Genomic DNA, 20,520 nt, shown 5'->3' with positions numbered 1-20,520 from the left:
ATTGATCAGTTTCTCATGAAGGAAAAAGATGGGGAGGAGAGGGTGGAGAAGGAGAATAGACCTTAGTGAATGAGCCTCTCTCTAAATGTGACAGCTAAAGGCAGAATTGGAACTTATCAGGAAATTTTCTGATCTTCAGAGATTTTGTAGAGCACAGAAGCTGCTCGCTGTTGCTCAGATAAAGCATTTGCAGTGACTGACGAATTGAGCGGTGACTGTGTTATTGTTTTAAAAGTGAAACCAGTTGAGTTCAAGCAAAGAATGTGGTTGAGTAGATTTACTGTGCAGGCTAAGATTCTCAGACATTCCTAAGTAACACTGACGGGGAAAATTTTAGCTTGGTAAGTCCAGGGATGTTACAGTAATTTGGGTGTGTCTCCCCTGACTGATTGTTTTAATTATGTGTCAGGGACAGGAGAGGAGGAACAGAAAGAAGAAACTACCCAGGAGACCTGGGGTGATAAGAATAGTTGTCAGGATTCCTAGTGATAACCCCCAGCTTTGTCAATAGCTTACGGTGACACAGTGTAGGCCAGAAATTTCCCTCAGTCCAGGTCTAGGATTTTTATTTTTTTGTAGAAATTTTAAAAATTACAAAGTGAAATCATTGTGTGGGGGTTTGTATCTGTATGGTTTCTTTCATTTTATTCCATTTTTTATTAAAAACCATTTTTTAACCACAGAATAGTTTTCTCAAACAAATATTAGCCTGTTTTCCAAAGTGCAAAATAGATATAAATAAGCAACTCTAGTTGAGTTAGGGAAACTCTCTAGGTGTCAGAAAGGACATGCCGTAGGAAGTAAAAGAAAAAAGAAATAAAATGAATCAGATGCTTGCTAACATATGTTAAACACTGTATTTGGCTTTTTAAAGTTAGTTTCTCATTTGATCCACATTCCTTTTCATGGATGAAAAAAATGAGACCCCAGAGATACATAAATTGTCCAAGTGATACAGAGAGTAAGTAAGAATTCTGACATTTGAAATTAGTTCTGATAGTTCCATGAAGGTTCTTGTTGAAGCTGAGACAGGACAGGAAGAATGAGAAATGACCATGGAAGGCAGACATCACACTGACTTACTCCACCTCTTAGTGTCTGTCAGTGCCCTGAGTGTTTTCTGAGAGTTGGGTCATGGGTTGGGCATATGGACGAGATGTACCAGAGATTTAGCCTACCCCTGGACTAAGCCATGTTCCCTCCCTTCTAAGTAGTTGGCTTCACAACAGGTATGACCTAGTAATTAGGAAATAAACAGATAGCTCTAAATAGAGTCAAACATAATCTTGAAAGCAATTACAACAAGTTGACTTCAAATAATCTCACCTCTTCTGGGGCAATGGCCGGGGAGGCTCTTGTTAAATAGCCGGCCCTTTTCTGGGATTTTGCGTCTTTTTCCCTGGAAGACAGCAGGAAGTAGCATAGCTTAGACATGCTTTCCCAATTTGGGGGAAAGATTTAGCAGACATGTCAATCTTAATTTTGACTCTTTTCCTCAGCTCAATCTAGTGTAGCAGATGTGGAGGTGGTACATGCAGAAATTAGCTCAGGTACCATAAGTCTCTCCTCGGTGCTGAAAAATATCTCAGACATGGCTCTACAGGAGGCAAGAATCTCTACCTTTAACCACACAACCAACAGACTACTCCCCGACCCCTTTAAAAGCTTCCAACATCCAGGTGGTAACCAACTCTAAAACCCATCTCTGCCATCGTTGGAATAGTCTCTTCGAAATACCATATTCACACTGAACCAAAATCTATCTGCCTGTTTTGGTTCTGGTTCTAAACTGTAAGGTCCCACAGAGCAAACTCAGAAATTTAAGGAGAGCTTTTATGCCTTGTACATGTCCTTTCCAGTTTAAGAAACCAAGATTTTTCCAACATAAGTTAAATAGGTAATAAAAAAAATAATTGAGTTAGTGCCTTCAAATAGATAACCTCTCTTATATGTCTCAAGGCAGTTTATTTTTGTTTTAAATTATTTTTCAGTAAATGTACTATATTCAGAGTTTCAGTCCCCTTTCAAGACACCCTATATAACAAGAAGGAAGCTTTATAGTAAATAATACATCTGCTGGTTTACATTCAGCTTTCAAGAGAATAAGAAAAAATTGCTCAGCTTGCCCTGGGTCTCCCTCATACCCACCCCCTAAATCTTGCCCTTCTTCCTCCATCTTCCACAATTTCTTCACTAGGCGCAGCATGTGTGATCACAGCTTCATTATCCCAATATTATTGACTAGGTCAAATTAAATCCCCTGAAACATACTCCCTGGCATTTAAAAACTAATTAGAACAACACAATTATCTTGAATGGATAAGCTTAGTATTGGCTTGGTATCAGTGTTGAAGTTTTGATGGTGGTCACAAATTAAAGATGACCTCCTTGTTCAAAAACAGATTAGAACACTCTGATTTGAGGATTTTCAATGGATAACAAGCCTTTTTTCACCTTTGGGTGTCACTGAAGAGAAGGAAAGAAGCTAAGAAGCACTGCATAGATGTCAGTAAACCTCCAGGACACTCACCCTTCCTGAGCTGCAGGGAGGTGCAAGCTAAAATCAGTTCTTTAGACTATGTCATCCTAGCATAATCCGAAATGTCTAAAGACGCTGGCAACTCACAGGATCAGGGTGTGTCCTGCTAAAGTCTTTCTACTGGTTGGCGGCCATAAGGAGAGTTTGGCATCTTTCCCGGGGGGGCTTTTCTCAGTCCCGAGGACACAACAGAGTCAGGGCTTAACAAGAATTAAGAATTCTTTTTTTCTCAGAGTCAGGAAACTCAAATTGGAGCTACTTCCTCAAAAGACTATTAAGTGCTACATAAGGTATTAACCCTGGACCCTCTGGAATGCTTTGGAATACCATTTGAGTGATTGTTAAAATCTTTTCTGGTAGGTGGCACTTATCCAACTTCACCTGATAAGAGGTATCAGAGTGATCTGCTAAGCATTTTTATTTAATCTTTTAGAGTTAGAAAAATACATTTGACAGAATATAAAAAGAATACATTTACTGGTCCAGAGAATAGCTGGGAACTCAAACACTTCAAGAGGACTTTTACTCACAATATCATTTTGCACGTGGCACATCTGTTGATGAAGGCTATTCCATCAGGGCTCTGAAAAAGTTTTTTATTTTGGGAACAAAATAATTTTCCATTTTTCATTAATGCCCGATACTCATCGCACGTTTCCTAAGGAAAAGATGAAAAAAAAGCGTGTTTACTGAGATCTCATCAAAGCAAGACTTCACCTTCTAAGAACTTCCTTGAGCAATACTATTTAAAGACCAATACCTGCTTTGTATAGAAGCCATTCACTCAGTCTACACAAATAACATAAACAAAAACAATGACTGGATTGTCCATCTACTTAATAAGCTTTCTTCCAAAAACAATTAGTGAAATGGAAAGACTTGACCTTATATTCCAGGGTTGTAGTTTACAAGCCCAATAGCCATAGCAAATTAACTTCTCAATGGCTAACTTATCCTATCTGTAAAAATAGAGGATATAATTTTATATGTCCCATACGAATTGTGAGGATTAAATATTATAAGTATGTATAACTTTCAAAGTGCCTGACACATAGTACATAATCAATAATTACATTATCCTCCCCCCTCTTCTTTCTCCTTTTTTATTATTGTTGTGATTACTATTATTGGAATATGACACATATAAAATACCTAGTACACAGTAGGTCAATAATTGCTGCCAAAAGGAACACAAAAAGATTGCTGAAAAGGTTAAGTCAATATATTTTATGGAAGGCTTGCTATATGTCCCTCTTAAAATCAATGGTGCATTTGCACTACCTCGCAAAGTACTGATTTAATATGTTATACTCCCTATTAGTTTAGAAAATCCAGTGGGCCTTTAGAGCAAGTCTTTGGAATCTAAGTTATGTGGTTTTTTGGTTTTATTTTGACTTTGCCAAAAAATAAAAAATGGGGTAACAGGGTGATTGGCATTAAGGAGGGCACGTGATGTAATGAGCCCTGGGTGTTTTACACAACTGATGAATTGCTGAACTCTTACCTCGGAAACTAATAATACACTATATGTTAAATAATTGAAATAAAAAAAAAGAATTCTGTCCAGCCTCTTATATCTTTATAATAATCATTAAATCAGTCTACAAAACTTCATTATGGTATTAATTTACTTTGCTAGGTGACACGGATATAGCTAGGTGCATGGATATAGCAATAAAGCGGAAGCATCCTTGCCTAAACTGTGCTTACCATCGAATGGATAATGATGTACTTCACCTAGCCTCATAAACATGGGAGAATTGCAGAATGATTAATGGTGAAGAAGAATAAATAAATAATATCAGAGACCAGCCCTGGGAAATTCTGCCAGTGGGGTGACCTACTAAAATATCTCTAAAATTATTATCACCAGCCAGTGATTTTTTTTTTTTTAAAGATTTTATTTATTTATTTGAGAGAGAGAATGAGACAGAGAGAGAGAGCATGAGATGGGGGAGGGTCAGACGGAGAAGCAGACTCCCCGCCGAGCAGGGAGCCCGATGCGGGACTCGATCCTGGGACTCCAGGATCATGACCTGAGCCGAAGGCAGTCGCTTAACCAACTGAGCCACCCAGGCGCCCCCAGCCAGTGATCTTATCTGAGTAGCCCAGCAATAATTTCTGGCAACAGCCTGACGACTGGGCCTCTTGAGATCTGTCTGGTCTCTGACTTTACAGTATCTTATGCCAACATTGCAAGTTACTGCTTAGCTTGCCGGATATAACTGATTCTACATAGTCTAGATAAAACTTTGTCATAGAATCAGAGAGGAGCCTGGTGTTTTTTATGATAGAAACATATCCCTTGTGAGGCAGGTCTTAAGAAAGTATTGAAAACAAAGATTCATGAAACACTAGAATGAAGCTTTTTATAGTTTTCAGTGGTCAGTTGAAAAAGAACATTACCAATGAGGATAATTCCTGAATTGGACTTCTCCAGTGTCACAATGACATGAATGCCTAATTTCTAGAAAGACCCGCCTTTTTTTTTTTTACAAATGGACAACCAAGACCCAGAGAGGTTAAGATTAATTATAATTAGTTAAGATAGAACTCAATGCTGCTTTTCTGAGTGATGAAATAATCCAACGTATTCTCTTGGCAAACAGGAAAAGGCCATACAAATTGAAAGCAGGAGGTGGGTTTTCCCTGGGAAAGAAGGAATGTCCTCTCCATTACCCAACCATGAGAGAGGGTTAAAAGAAGAGCAGATCTACACCAAAAAGGCATCCTGAGGTGGGGAGATCACTTTTTAGCAAGTGTTTACTTGCAGTCTTTTGGCTTGTTTCCATTTTGTTTTGTTTTGTTATTGTTGCTGTTGTTTGTGTTTTCTCCACATGTCCCAGAAAAACTAAGGCCCTCCAGGGCCAAACTCCTTCCTTTACTGGCCCATTGTCTTCTACCGACCCTCCTTCAGCAGCATAGTAAAATCCCCCAGGAGCTGGCATCACCCCCACTCTGTGTTCGGGTACCAACAAGCTCCTTTTGGCTTTATAATAACTCTTCTGTGATGACAAACTTAGGTATATGGTAAAGATCCTTGCAGGGCACTACAGTGCTTTTCTGTGCTGTGCTGGCTCACGTTTACAATATTTAACAGGCTTTTGTGGCACTAGTAAGAACTCAAGCTATTGAATTTGGAAAACAAAAATTCCAGCACCATAAGAAAGACTAAATCAATAGTTTTCATTTCTGATGAAATAGACAAAGACTGTTGTAAGAAATATTTCCAGAGACATATTTATTTCTTTGTGTTCTTGCTTATGCCAACATAAAGGGTGGCTAAATTTATTTTTAAACTATTTTCCAGTGAAATCGAGTTTGATGGTATAAAAAGTCACGGTTGCAAAATTAAAAATATCCACCAGAATCACCACCCATTATCAAAGACTCTGAAAAAGAAAATTATGGCTTCATGCACAGTGAGATTTACACAATACTCTTCTTTTTGCCAGTATAAAACATGCAAGTAAGCATGATCTTTGATTCCCCCAATCCAACATTTTTTCTACTCTACTCTACTACCCTACTTATTTCATAAAGGTTTTTGAACCTCTCCTTACACAGCAAATTTAGATGAAATTATATAAACTACAATGAAATTTTCTAGAACATTCCTGAAATGTTTCTTTAAAAAAATGTTACACTAAAATATAACAAGAGAGCATTTTAACAATAGTTCTAAGAGTTTCATTATAGAAAAGCATTGTTTTACTGGTTTATTATTTTATTGTTCATGGCTTTTAAGAGACATAGCACATATTTCCTATATACATAGCACTATTTTAAGTGCTGAATTAATGGCATAGGTGTGTGTGTGTGTGTGTGTGTGTGTATTTGGCTCTGGACTTTTTTTTTCCAAATAGATAAAAAAATTAACTTCTAGAGAAAAATGATTCTTTTATTGTTCAAACAAAAGATCTCTGAGAATTGGCTAAGCACCCTCCTGAGCCAAGGCCTCTATCATCCCAGATTTTTCTCCCTGATCTTCTGTCACCTGCAAAAATCTTCAGGACTTACTACCTCCAGATCCTTGGTCTAATACTATCTTTTCAGAGAATACTTACTTGAGTATCCTAAGAAGAACTGATATCACCTCATTCCCAGAAATTCCTATCTTCCATTCTGCTTCATTTTCCTCCTAGCATTAGTCATCATTTAATGTGCTATATATTTTACTAATTTACTCATTAACTTAACTGTTTTCCTCCACTAATACGTAAGCTCCACAAGGGGAGGGCTCTTGTCTATTTTCTTTATTTTCCAATATCCCCAACAACTCAAACAGGGTCTAACAAATGATAGATACTCAGTAAATATTTACTGAATGAAATATAGACAATGACCATATACAAGGTACAGACAACCCATTTACACATATTTCTGCTTTCTATGTTTGTTATGGCTTTTTCGGCTATTAAATCTGACAATACTAATTCACTGCTTTGTTTATGGAATTTGAAAGCACTCCTTTAGCATGGTAGGTTGCCTCTTGCAGGCATCCATCATCATTAATACATTGATGTGTATGTGTGTGTGTTTCTGTGTCTCTGTGTGACTCATGTCTTCCTTCATAAAGACCTGTTTCTGTGTTTTTAACAAAAGCTATTAGTACCTATCAGTATAATATGTCTGTATTATTAATGTGAAAGTGTTGGTCACAGGCCATTTTTCCTTACAGATTTTGGAATGGATTCAATGAACAGAAAAAGCAGGACTAACCTGATTTTCATCCTCACTGGCAGCATCTGGGACAAAAATACAGAAACTTAAGTTAAGGGAATGCAAAATATTCAACAAATAAACAATTCACTCAGTGTAGTGCCTTGCTTATTTTAATGACTGCATGTTATAAAACCACAAATTGCTTTTGAACATGTTAAAATTTACCATGGCAAATAAAATGGGGGCACTGCACCAGGAAATCAGTACATGTACTCACAGAGGTCTAGTCACTCATAAAAGTCTAATTACTTTGGAAAACAATACTCATGTACTTTCTTATCCCCTTCAAAATATGTAATTTCAAAGAGATCCTTTCACAGCAAAGTATGGCAGACCTCTTTTAAAATTATAATATAACAAATATATCATGTCAATTATAATTTGAAAGTATAATGTAGCATAAAGTTTATATCATATGTGCACATAAAAGGAAAGTTTCTGAATTCTGGCAAACTTGTCTCCTTATTAGAGTTACAAAACTCAAAGATCTGACAAAAATCAAGATTAATTAAAATCATAGGCTATTATACTCTCTCATTAACAGACTCCCTTTTGTACTTATGCACTTATTTTAGGAAAGTGGGCATCATTTATGTATAATGATCTCCTGACTCTCCATCTCTGAGATTTTCTTTTAAAAAATACAAATGCTTCAGAACAAGATTGAGCCTAGGAAATTCATGTTCCCTTCAAATTCAAATAACAAATACAAAAAACTACCTTCTACTTCCCACAAAAGTCTCTTACCCTTTAGGAGATATGCTTTCAATCCATTTAGGATTTGGTAACACAAAAATCAAATATGCTAGAAGGCACTACTACTTTAAAATAAGAATAGATGATTAAATTTGATTTTTAATAGTTTATAAATATAGTATTATTTATAAAATATACATCTAAGTTTTAAATATCTATTATATGCATAATTCCTATCAGTATGAATTGATAAGCTTAGTATCATCTATATGTACAGTATATATAATTTCCAACAGTATGAATGAATATGCTTGGTGAGAGGAAGATGAAGAAGAATCCATTAGCTTTCAGAACCAATATAGAATTAATAGAAGGATTTCTCATGGATAAAAATTCAGATTATGTCAAACTATTTGCCAGTTCTAAAGTTAACAACATGGTTATTAAGCCACATATATAATTCTTCAAAACTCTGTGTCTGGTTAGATATTTCAAGACTATACATACACACATACATACAATCACACAAACATACTTACATATATACACATATTTGAGGAGTAGGGGGAGGGAGACAAGTCCCTGCCCAGGGCTTTGCCATGTGTGGAAGAGGCTTAGATTACATGCAAATTGCTCACCTTGTATGAGGCAAAGGGCCAGGGTCAGAAGCATTGGCACTTTGGCTATCTTCATGTTGAAGATGATGTAAGTTGATTACAAGACGGCTCTGGGCATTGCTCACCAGCTGGTGCTCTAAGACTGAACCCATGGAGATGCAGCTCACTTTTTATATACTTGGTGACACCCACAATAACAACCAACATTACAAAACCAGTTGTTCTAGGTCATGCTAGACTTAATATACCACATCAATTTAGTTTCCATCCTTTAGCATCCTGTCAAGGTGGCAGATCTGAACAGATAATGTCTCTTTCCACAGTTCTGATATGTTTTCATGATACCTCCCCCAAAAGGCAATAGATTTGAGTCCAAGAACTCTATTATAAAGTTTAACACTCCATACTCCTATGTAAGAACTGAATTCGTCACCAAGACCAGACATATAACTTTGCAGACAAACATGTTTCTAACTGGGCTCCCTTCATAAGTGGGAGAGGAGGAAAGAAGACAGATGAGTTATCCTACTAGTCAGGTAGAGACTTACAGATTCCCATATCTGGAGAAAGTTGCTGAGAGTAAGAGAAGCTAGAATTCTTGTTGCTTCCATCTGCAGGTGTTTTGAAGGGTCTCAATTCAGTGCCACAGACTCATGTACAAGTTAGAGTGAACAACTCAAAGACATAACCCAGCAAGATTTTAACACTGAGTACATGGTGAAGCCAAAATCCAGAAAAAGGACAATGACTTTCCCAAGAGCACATAGTTTAGATGGAAGAGGCAGAGGTGGTACTTGAGGAAGATCACTTTTTATTTAACTCCATACACGGCTTCCATCACACATTGATAAAGGCAGAAACTATGTGAAATCAAAGCTTGCACATAACTGCTTTCAAAAACTCTCAATCTGAAGGACATTTTCTATTCTAAAGCCTTATCTTTTAGTCTAACCAAACATTGTAATCATAAACATTAGAGGCTCAAACTTTAACTTTCTACAGTCCATCACTCCCCAAATTATTGTTTGAAAAACGTGGCTCAATCAATTTCCCCCTAAATTAAGTTTACCCCAATAGTGACTCATTATTTACTCTCTCAGGAAGAAAAGAAAGAATTAAATACTTAAAAATATAAATATAAATAATCAGTGTAAGATTTTTCCAGAGAAAGTATCTTCTCCTTAGTTATCTTCTCCTTAGTTCCTTCTTCCATTTTACAAGTAATGCCTTTTGTCTACCAGCTTATTCTACTCTAATACCTGAAAAATTATGCAAAAATGATTGAAGCTACAGCCAAATGGTTTGATTCCAGTACTTCAAAGGGTCTCCATATCCACAGAGGGAAAGTTTGGGACTTTATGGGATCAAAGCCCTTTTAAAGATTCTTCCAGAAAACTGATCTAAGGCTAGCCAATTTGATGATGATGTCAATATTCTGAATGCCATTAAAGCCAGAGTATTTCCTTTTTTTGTGTGTGTGAAATAACTTATTTCCTCTAAAAGTGTAATCATTGTTTTCAAGGTCTGTGCTTTGTTTCTTTCCAATGGTTTAATAAAATGAGTGCCTATGGAAAGCAAGCTCAAACTACATTATTGTTACAGATTAGAAAATTTAATCCATCATAGCTTAATAGAAAGAGAATGGAACAGGGAGTCAGGAAATTTGTTTCTATTCCTGTCTTTGCAACTACACAATGTAAGGAAAGGAGCCTGGCTTTGACATATGGTAGACGTGGGTTCAAATCTTGACTCACCGGTTACTAGCTATGTTGCCTTGGGCAAGTCATTTATTTTCTCTCTGTCTCGGCTTCCCAATATGCAAAACAGGGGTCATAAAATTACACTGTACAATTGTTGTAAGAGTTAGAGGTAATTCGTGTGTGTGTGTGTGTGTGTGTATGTAAGGTTTAGAACAATTTTGAGTATAGTGATAAGTTTTATAGTTAATGATAGCTGGTCTTGCATTTTTATGTCAATACAATGATGTAGTTGTATTATTAGGTAATTTCAAAGGTACAAGAAAAGTCAACATCTCTTGCACATGGACCTCATCAACAGATTTTAAGCTTACTCAGCATGTAATGACACCCCCAACACATTCTGAAGTGAAATTAAAAAGTCAAGACATGTCTTCTTTTTCATTTTGTTATTATGTTCTAAACCACAATACCTAAAACAAATCAAAGCATTTGCTGTTTAAAACCTGTCAAAGTCATTGCAAGATTTCAATCAGCATTGATTTCTTAGCTTTCTCTGTGAAAGTGTCTTCTAAATATTGACATACCAGTACTAACTCTTTATTTTTTATCTGTTCTGTCAGATCATATGAAATGAGTCCCAACAATACACTCTCTCACTGGTGGTAAGAAAGTTGAGTACCTATTTTTTTTTTTTATAATATAGTTAGGTTTATTTGTCTTAATCTGCATTCCATCCTGGCTTCCCCTGACAGCATGGTTAATTAAAAAAATTTACATACAATAAAAGTCACTGGTTGTGCTATACAGTTTTTTGTTTTGACAAATTCAGAGTCCTGTATCCACCACCACAATACCAATACAGAGGAACCCCATTAACCTAAAAATTCCTTTGTATAAACTTCCTTTCCCTAAACCTGGCAACCACTGATCTGTTTTCCATCCCTATAGTTTTGTCTTTTCCAGAAGGTCATATAAATGGAATCATACAATATATAGATTTTTAGGTCTAGGTTCTTTCACTTAGCAAAGTGCTTTTAAGATTTGTCTAGGTTGTTGCACGAACCAATAGTTCATTCCTTTTTACTGCTGAGTATAGATAACCTTATTACATGGACATACCACAGTTTGTTTGTCCATTTATCTGTTGAAGGACATCTGGGTTATTTCTAGTTTTGGCAATTGTGAATAAAGCTGCTATAAATAGTCATATATGGGCTTTTGTATGAACACAAGTTTTCAATTCTCTTGGATAAATACCCGGGAGTGGAATGGCTGGGCTGTATAGTAAATGTATGTTCATAAGAAACTGCCAAACACTTTTCCAAAGTGGATATTGTGCTTTGCAATGAATGACCATTCTGCTGTCCCACATCTTCTCTAGCATTTGGTTGTCCACACTCTTTTTCAACTGGAAACTGCTGCACCACCCCAACTCCGATAATTGGTGCCTGTATAATATGCTCTGATGAATGCCAAATCTAGCCCAAATAGATAGTATTCCCAGGAGTGGAAGTGGTGTGGGGGTAGAATGAAAGAACCTAAAGATGACTGTAGCTCTGAAGAATCCATGCTTTGAGGAAAGCTTGAGGAGTTGGTTTCCTTCTTACTGGAAAAGTGCTCCTCACTGCCACCCAGGTCATCCTGAAATGATGAATAAGAGGTTTGAAACTGAGAGCCTCTTCTGTGAGGAGAGGCAGCCAAAAGAAGATTCCAGGAGCCCCAATATTGGAAGGATGGTCAGCTGCCCCTTGGCATCAGGACTCTTTCTCCATTTCATTTCAGGAATGTTTTATATCCAGAGGTGATTCACTGCATACTCTGTTAATCACTCCACGTTTCTGAAAACCACAAAATTTAAATTCAGATGAATGGGTGGGAGATTTTAGAAAATTGGGGTTTGGGTTATCAGGGTGCTTTTTGTGTGTGGTTCTGAAAACCGTTTCTTCTTTATTGTTATTTTGCAATGTTGCATCACTGTCTCTTCCATGCACATGAGTGAAAATGTCCTACTGACAGAGAACACTGTGGTTGGGTCAAAAGGCTGCTGGTAACAAGAGTGACACCTAAAGCAAAGTTTCAACTTAAGGTTAAAGCACATAGCCTGGCAAATGCCTGTCAGGGAAAGCAGGGTCAGCAATATTCTCATCAGAGAAATCAGAGTTGAATGACAAAGGCATTAAAGATATGGAATATCATGTAAGCCCCTTTGGCCCCTACCTCCACTCCTGACTTCCCTGACTCCTGTTGCCCCTTGAGGAGAATGGATCTTGTACATCTTATTGTATCCAATGTAAACTACCCATTTTCTGTTTTTTCCTTAGCTCTTCCTTGACATATCTCCACATTCTCTCATCATCTCCTCACTGCCCAAGTGCCTTTCCTTTTTTTCTTTTGTTTGAAGTTTTTATTTGAGTTCTAGTTAGTTAACAACATATAGTGTAATATCGGTGTCAGGAGTAAGAGTTAGTGATTCATCACTTACATACAACACCCAGTGCTCATCCCAACAGGTGCCCTCCTTAATACCCATCACCCATTTAGCCCATCCCCTGCCCACCTCCCCTCTAGTAACCCTCAGTTTGTTCTCTATAGTCAAGAGTCTCTTATGATTTGCTTCCCTCTTTCTCTTCCCCCCTCCCCTACGTTCATCTGTTTTGTATCTTAAATTCCACATATGAGTGAAATCATATGGTATTTGTCTTTCTCTGATTGCCTTATTTCACTTAGCATAATACACGCTAGTTCCATCCATGTCATTGCAAATGGTAAGTGTTCATTCTTTTTGATGGCTGAGTAATATTCCATTGTATATACACACCGCCCCCCCCCTTTTTTTTAAGATTTTATTTATTTATTTATTTGACACAGAGAAAGAGAGCACAAGCACAGGGAGCAGCAAGCAGAGGGAGAGGGAGAAGCAGGCTCCCCACTGAGCAGAGAGCCCAACGTGGGGCTCAATTCCAGGATCCTGGGATCATGATCTGAGCTGAAGGCAGATGCTTAACTGACTGAGCCACCCAGACACCCCATTCCACATCTTCTTTATCCATTCATCAGGCGATAGACATTTGAGCTCTTTCCATAATTTGGCTATTGTTGATAATGCTGCTATAAACATCAGGGTGCATGTGTCTCCTCCAATCATTATTTTTGTATCCCAAGTTGCTTTTCCTGTAAGTCGTCCTGATAGTCCTCAGGGGAATCAAGGGGTACCCCTGTCCATTTTTCTTTTTGCTTTCCTGGGCATGTAATCTTCAGCCAGGTCCTTTTTTGCAGCCCACTGCTGACTTTCAGGCTTTGCCTGGGGTTCTGGCTTGCTGTCACATAGTGATTTTCCCTCATTTTTGGACTTGCCTGGCTTTTCTTGCTTTACCTCATCTTCTGGTTGTCCCTCATCATCTAGCAGTCCCTCATCATCTCGCTGTCCCTCATTCTGGAACCCTCCCTCATGCCCTGACTTCCCCTCCACTTTCAGCTTTTCTTCCTCACCCGATTTTCCTTCATCTTCAGGCTCTACTTCATATTCTGGTTTTAGCCTCGCTTTTCTTTTTGGCTTTCCTTACTTTTCATTGTAGATTTTTTTCCATGTTGAGATTTCCCCTTCTTTTCCTGTCCTGCAGGGATTGTAGACTGGTTTCCTCCCCCTGTTCTAGCCTTGCACAGTGCTGGGGACTAACGTGCAGAGCTGCGGTCCCGGCGGGGCTGCATGTCCTAGGGCCTAGGTTTCCGGAAGCCCCCACGCCCCTGCCCGCCTCCCCACCCCTCTGCCACTTAGGGACAGGTTTCCAGCGGGCAGTGGGAGCGGAGGAGGCAAGGACGTGACAACCAGACAGGCCAGCGAGTGTGAGTACTTTTCCTTAAGTTCCAAATTGCATCTTTTTTTCTTCAGCTCTTAATTATTCATCAAACATGTAGAAACTTTTTTTTGTCTCATCACAAAGGAATGGAGCTTGATTATAAGAAGTACAAACTTTACAATTCAGAACATGTATCAAGCGACCTAGAATCTGAATTCACATCAAGGATATTGACACAGAGGGAAGAGATGAGAAAACTGTAAAAGTAAACAAGGTTTTGTAGACCAGTAGTGTTACTGAATACAAAGGTTATTTCAAAATCCAAGGTTATCAGACTATTGTTCAAATCTTCTCTTTTTCTATGTAGAGATATCCTTGATGATCACAATAGTTTAATAAATAACTATATTATAGATAAAAATCACTTTCTGCATCTTTCAAAACAATCTGCCATTATTAGCTCTCTTTGTTTATGCAATGATATGAGGTAGCAAAGAAGGTGTTATCCTTTTCTTTTTTTTTTTTTTTTAAGATTTTATTTATTTGACAGAGAGATAGCGAGAGCAGGAACACAAGCAGGGGGAGTGGGAGAGGGAGAAGCAGGCCTCCTGCCGAGCAGGGAGCCCGATGTGGGACTCGATCCCAGGACCCCGGGATCGTGACCTGAGCTGAAGGCAGACGCCCAACGACTGAGCCACCCAGGCGCCCCAGGTGTTATCCTTTTCTCACCTGCCCGAAATGGTACCATGAAGGAGCCCCACGGCAGGAACTAGCGTGGAAAGTAATCCCAGCCTTGCCACCTTGTACACCCAATGTGGCTAACCCAGAACCTTTCAGGGGGTTCAGAGAGAATCTAGACATTATGGTGCTATAAACTAGGGACAGCATGTTATTGCTAATGTAGTTCATTCTTCTAATTCCTCCTCTCGCGCACTCATACAAATGCCGCGCGCGCGCGTGCACACACACACACGCACACGCACACAATCATATACCCATAATGACTAGGGCAAAAAGAAATATGTTGTGATCATGACTGAAAAATATATGTCCTAACAGGTCTTAGAAGATGAAATAATTTATTTCTTGTTTTCTTAATTCTTAATTTCCTTTCCCATAATTCTCATATTTCCCCCCATTAATTTAGCGTGTCTGTATCCTTTTTTTTGAAAGACACTAACTGGAAAACAGCCTTTACCCACCTTCTTATCTTGCACTGTTCTGTTAACAGCCAGCTTTACTCCCTCTCTGAGAATTCCTTTCTGTTTGTCTACAAAAGCAAAGAAACTATAGAGACAGGCATCTCTTTTTATCTAAGAACAAGATGGGATGGGCACTGTTGGATCACAGACCCTGCTATTTATAGATATAATTGTTGCTTTTATTAGATTAGGATTAAAAAAACAAGAAAGTTTCAATATCTAATTTTTTTAAAAAGATTGTATTTATTTATTTGAGAAAGACAGAATGAGAGAGAGAGAGCACATGAGAGGGGTGAGGGTCAAAGGGAGAAGCAGACTCCCAGCTGAGCAAGGAGCCCGATGCGGGACTCGATCCTGGGACTCCAGGATCATGACCTGAGCCGAAGGCAGTCGCTTAACCAACTGAGCCACCCAGGCATCCCTCAATATCTAATTTTTAATTGGATTAAGTTTTATGTTTTGGTTTATATTTGGTTCTTAAATACAATATCCTTACAGTTGATGCTACAGGAACTCTGTTACGTGACTACACTGTCACCTGGAGATTCAGTACATTCCAAAGTCTCCTAGGATCCACTCTGACTACAGGAAACAGAAGTTTGTGGAGTTACAGTCCTTTGAAAAAAATCACAGTGAATTAACTTTGAAGTAGCTAGTATGAGGAATTTTGGTGAAAAATGCTGCATATTTTATATGTGAAATACTTACATGTGTTTGTGTATACAGTAAGCAAAAACAAAACTGTTACATTTATAAACAAAATTTGGAAAAGATAATTTATGTGTTTTTTGACATATACCTTTATAAAACTTTTTGCAAAGAAATATAAAATTTGCTGGCATTTATTGTGCACTTACTGACAGGTATAACAATAAAGCTAAAGAGTAACTATTTCTGTTTTACAGGTAAAGAAATTGAGGTTTGGTAAAATACTGTAACTTTCCCAAGTTCATACAGCCCATAAGCAGTAGTCTCTGCAACTGATAACCATCATTGCAAATAAAGGCAGTCAAACTCCAAAGCCCATGCCCTTAAATACCGCACACTGTAGAGACCACATTACCTACATCTGTAATTAACTTAGCTCAGACACTCAATTGTTAAGGTCCCAGTTGTGTCTCTCCAAAATTCATATTTTGAAGCCTTTACACCCAGTACCTCAGAATGTGACTGTATTTGGAGATAGGTCCTTTAAAGAGGTGATTATGTTAAAATAAGGCCATTAGGGTTGGGCCTGCCCCAAGCTGACTGGTGTCCTTATAAGAAGAAGAAATTTGGACACACAGAGAAATACCAGCGAGCTGTGTGCACAGTCGTTTACACCAAGCCACCTGGCTCGTAGGTGGTTAAGCTAAGATTCATATCTAGGTCTTAAGATTTAAATTTCATTCAATCAAGTAACATATTGATTGTGTCATTAGACAGAAAAAGGCAATAAAGGAATGAATAGAAATCATAGAGTTCTCAGGTAAGGGACCAAATTCCTGAAATGAGATTTAGAAAGTTAAAAATGTAAGTCCAAAGTGAGGTGTTATGGTATTCCAGTAGATTCCATAATACTCCACACATGAATACAACAAATATTGACTAAATGCCTACATTTGCCTGGCACTGTTTGAGAGCCTTGTGCTAAATTTGTGAATAAAAAAGACATGATGTCTGGTCTTTAAGAGATTATAATCTAGTGGAAGAGGTGGAAAATGATCATACAAATCATTGTTCAATCAAATCTGTGAAAGGGTTTTTATTTTTTAAAGATTTTATTTATTTATTTTAGAGAGAGAGAAAGCATGAGTGGGGGGAAAGCAGAGGGGAAGGGAAAGGGAGAGGGAGAGAGAATCTGAAGCAGACTCTGTGCTGAGCATGAAGCCTGATGCAGGGCTCGATCTCATGACAGCAAGATCATGACCTGAGCTGAAACCAAGAGTCAGACGCTTAATTGACTGAGCCACCCAGGTGTCCCAGTGTGAAAGTGTTTTTTAAAAAGATGTCCATGGAGTAAAGCTAACATAACAGAGGTTCTAGCCTCTGGAGGGGGATTCCTTGATGAAATCAGGCTCAATTTAAAAAATGAACTGGGATTAAAAAGATATATAAACTCACCTATATGAAAAATTCAGCTAATCAGAATGAATCATTCCTTTAATAATTATGAGAACCAGGGCGCCTGGGTGGCTCAGTTGGTTGAGTGACTGCCTTCGGCTCAGGTCAGGATCCTGGAGTCCCGGGATCGAGTCCTGCATCGGGCTCCCTGCTCAGCGGGGAGCCTGCTTCTCCCTCTGACCCTCCCCCCTCTCATGTGCTCTCTCTCGCTCTCATTCTCTCTGTCTCAAATAAATAAATAAAATCTTTAAAAAATAATAATAATTATGAGAACCAAAGTTTTGCTCTGGTAATTTCTTCTGACATTTTCAGTTTTTACTGTATCTCTAGTTAGTTATCTAACAGAGAGGCAGGAGTTGTAATTAAAATTGAATATGGGAATGATTTTGAATTTAGTGGGTTTTTTGGTTTATTTTGAATGATATCTCCCACATGATATTAATACATTCCAAATCCTTACTAAAAAACTGATTTAGTTAAGAAAATATTTTCCCTTAAAAGTAATTTTAATATTTCTGAGCAAGGAGCTGTAAATAGTGGACAGTTATTTGCCAACCACATAAGCAACCTTGGAAAATGCAAAAACTAGCTTTAGTCTACAGTATAAGATAAGGGTTATTTTTTCTCTCACATAGGAAATACTACTTATGCTTTTTAGCTCCCTTGGTCTCCCCAACTCTCAGCTATGTATCTGCATCTAAGGGAGACTGGAAGCCTCCACCTTTGTTTTCTTTCTATGTGTAGCTTACTTAGTATTTTTTCCCTTTCCCAGGGATCACTGACCTGCACTATTTGATGTCCCATGTCAGAAAACTATGTCTTTTTTCTGTATTTTTTTTTCATTGTTTCAGGTGACAGGAAATATCCTTTCTTTGTTACTCCATTGTAACCAGAAGCATAAATCTTACTTTGTTTTTAAATGATATTTATTTTTTTCTTTCAATGCATTTGGTGTCCTTCTGTTCTCTTTACTTTTTTTCTGAATCCATGCCTCTCTTTTTACTCTCAATATTGTTTGTTACTCAAGGGTTATAAAAGAAAGAAAGGGGTGCCTGACTGGCTCTGTCAGTAGAGCATGTAATTCTTGACCTCAGGGTCATGAGTTCAAGCCCCATGTTGAGCATAGAGATTACTTAAAAATTTTTAAAAAATTTAAAAAAAGAAAAGGAGAAAATATTGAGAGTACAAAAGATTCCAGCCAAATGAAGTAAAATGTTTCAGGATTTTCCTGATCTACAGGTGGAGCCAGACAATGTCTGGATAGAGAAGATCAGTTCTCCAAACTGTACCATAGACCAGTGATTTTTTTGGAAATGTGAGACTTGCTGGCATTTCAACCTCAGGCAAACCATGATAAGAGTATCATCCACTTGACAGCATTGTTGAGCAGACTGAGATGTTTATGTGAAAAACCTAAAGCAACTATTATATTGGTAACAGTGCAAATCATATCGTTAAGACTACCTGAGAGCCGGAAGGACATAAAACTTTGAAGTTAAGTGTTTGGCTTTGCAGTGATACTACTTGGGCTTAGAAACTGGCTTTTTTGATGTGTTACCAAGGACAATTTATCTCAACTCTCTGTCTCAATTTCTTCACTGCTAAACTGAGAATTATAACAGTGATTACCGTGAGGATTCAGGAGGTATTCATGTAAAGACTTAAAATGATACCTGATGTATGGAGAGTGCACAGTGTTAGGTGGTTTTTGTGTGTGTGTGTGTTTATTTATTTATTTATTTATTTATTTATTTGACAGAGAGAGACAGCAGAGAGGGAGCACAAGCAGGGGAGTGGGAGAGGGAGAAGCAGGCTTCCCCACTGAGCAGAGAGTCCGATGTGGGGCTCAATCCCAGGACTCTGGGATCATGACCCAAGCCGAAGGCAGACGCCCAATGATTGAGCCACCCAGGCGCCCCCAGTGTTAGATGTTATTAGAAATGTCTTCTTGTTAGCCTCTTGACAATACTGAATTAGGGATCACAGTGGGAAATCCAATTTTGGGTCTTTGAAAGTACTGAATATTTTATGGGAAGTGCCAAGAACCAGTGCCTAATTTTAGGGGCACTAACGAATAACCTCCAGGACAGAAGAGTCATTTCCTCATTAGTGCCCCTTCCTTTGGACAGCTTATTATACTCCAGGTGGTGAGGCCTTTGCAAGGAATTGGGTCACCCTCAATGAACAATAGCCACATGTGTCTGGATGGACTGACAGGTTATTTGAGATGTGAAGAAGTGACACCTTTTCAAATAGGTCAGAAAACCAAACAGCTCATTCTAACCTCTTAAATTTTCAAATATTTTCCCACTTTAAAGAGAGGAAATGTCTTATCACCCAACTGAGGATGGGAGTGGGGCAACTGCCTTTTCCTACTGTTATGAGTCCCTCCTAGACCTCTAACTCATTAGCAAATTCATGAATATAGTCAAATAGTATCTAATGTAGAATTAGGGAGTCTGTATTTTAATTCCAGTCCTCACTTTTAGCTGAAGCAAGATTGTGAACATGGATTATGTTCCTAAATTACTGATGAGGTGTGAGGCACATTGGAAAATGGACAACAAGGGGTGCACCTGGGTGGCTCAGTTGGTTAAGCGACGGCTGCCTTCGGCTCGGGTCATGATTCCGGGTCCTGGGATCGAGCCCCTCATCAGGCTCCCTGCTCAGCGGGAGGTCTGCTTCTCCCTCTCCCACTCCCCCTGCTTGTGTTCCCTCTCTCACTGTCTCTCTCTCTGTCAAATATATAAATAAAATCTTTAAAAAAAAAAAGGAAAATGGACAATGGGGACAAAAAGAAGGAAGGTAGACCAATTAATTTTTACTAATCAAGTATATCAACCAATGTAATAAAAATACTGTCTTCACACAGAGCATTTTTAAGATAGTGAAACTGCTCTGCATGATACTGTAAGGGTGGATACATGTTATTATACTTTTGTCCAAGCCCATAGAATCTACAACACCAAGAGTGAACCCTAAAGTGGGGCACGTGGGTGGCTCAGTTGATTAAGCATCCAACTCTTGATTTTGGCTCAGGTCGTGATCTCAGGGTTGTGGCATTGAGCCTTACATCAGGCTCTGTGCTCAGTGGGGAGCCTGCTTAGGATTCTCTCTCCCTCTCCTCCTGCCTCTCCCCTT

General features: G+C 38.3%; 1 protein-coding gene and 1 pseudogene across 2 annotated transcripts in view; both read right to left on the bottom strand.

Annotated features, from left to right (window-relative positions):
- Positions 1-9,272, bottom strand: part of SPINK5 (serine peptidase inhibitor Kazal type 5) — a 75,326-nt gene extending 66,054 nt beyond the window's left edge. Inside the window, exons 1-4 of one of the 2 annotated variants that reach the window (XM_035014417.1) lie at positions 8,599-9,272; positions 7,262-7,287; positions 3,070-3,197; positions 1,327-1,399 (exon numbers count right to left, since the gene is read on the bottom strand). In XM_035014417.1, coding sequence (XP_034870308.1) covers positions 1,327-1,399; positions 3,070-3,197; positions 7,262-7,287; positions 8,599-8,653 — 282 coding nt within the window. In that variant the 5' untranslated portion in view covers positions 8,654-9,272. The remainder of the gene's footprint in view (positions 1-1,326; positions 1,400-3,069; positions 3,198-7,261; positions 7,288-8,598) is intronic. The other variant, XM_035014415.1, reaches the window with a different exon arrangement.
- A 3,181-nt stretch (positions 9,273-12,453) lies between these two features.
- The window catches only part of LOC118017118, a 28,461-nt pseudogene continuing 20,394 nt past the window's right edge, over positions 12,454-20,520 (bottom strand).

Source organism: Mirounga leonina, unplaced genomic scaffold (assembly GCF_011800145.1).
Source record: "Mirounga leonina isolate KUSES-001 unplaced genomic scaffold, KU_Mleo_1.0 Mir_168, whole genome shotgun sequence".
NCBI classification, from domain to species: domain Eukaryota; kingdom Metazoa; phylum Chordata; class Mammalia; order Carnivora; family Phocidae; genus Mirounga; species Mirounga leonina.
Note: the sequence above shows the minus strand (reverse complement) of the source record. Positions and strands in the feature narration are given on the sequence as shown.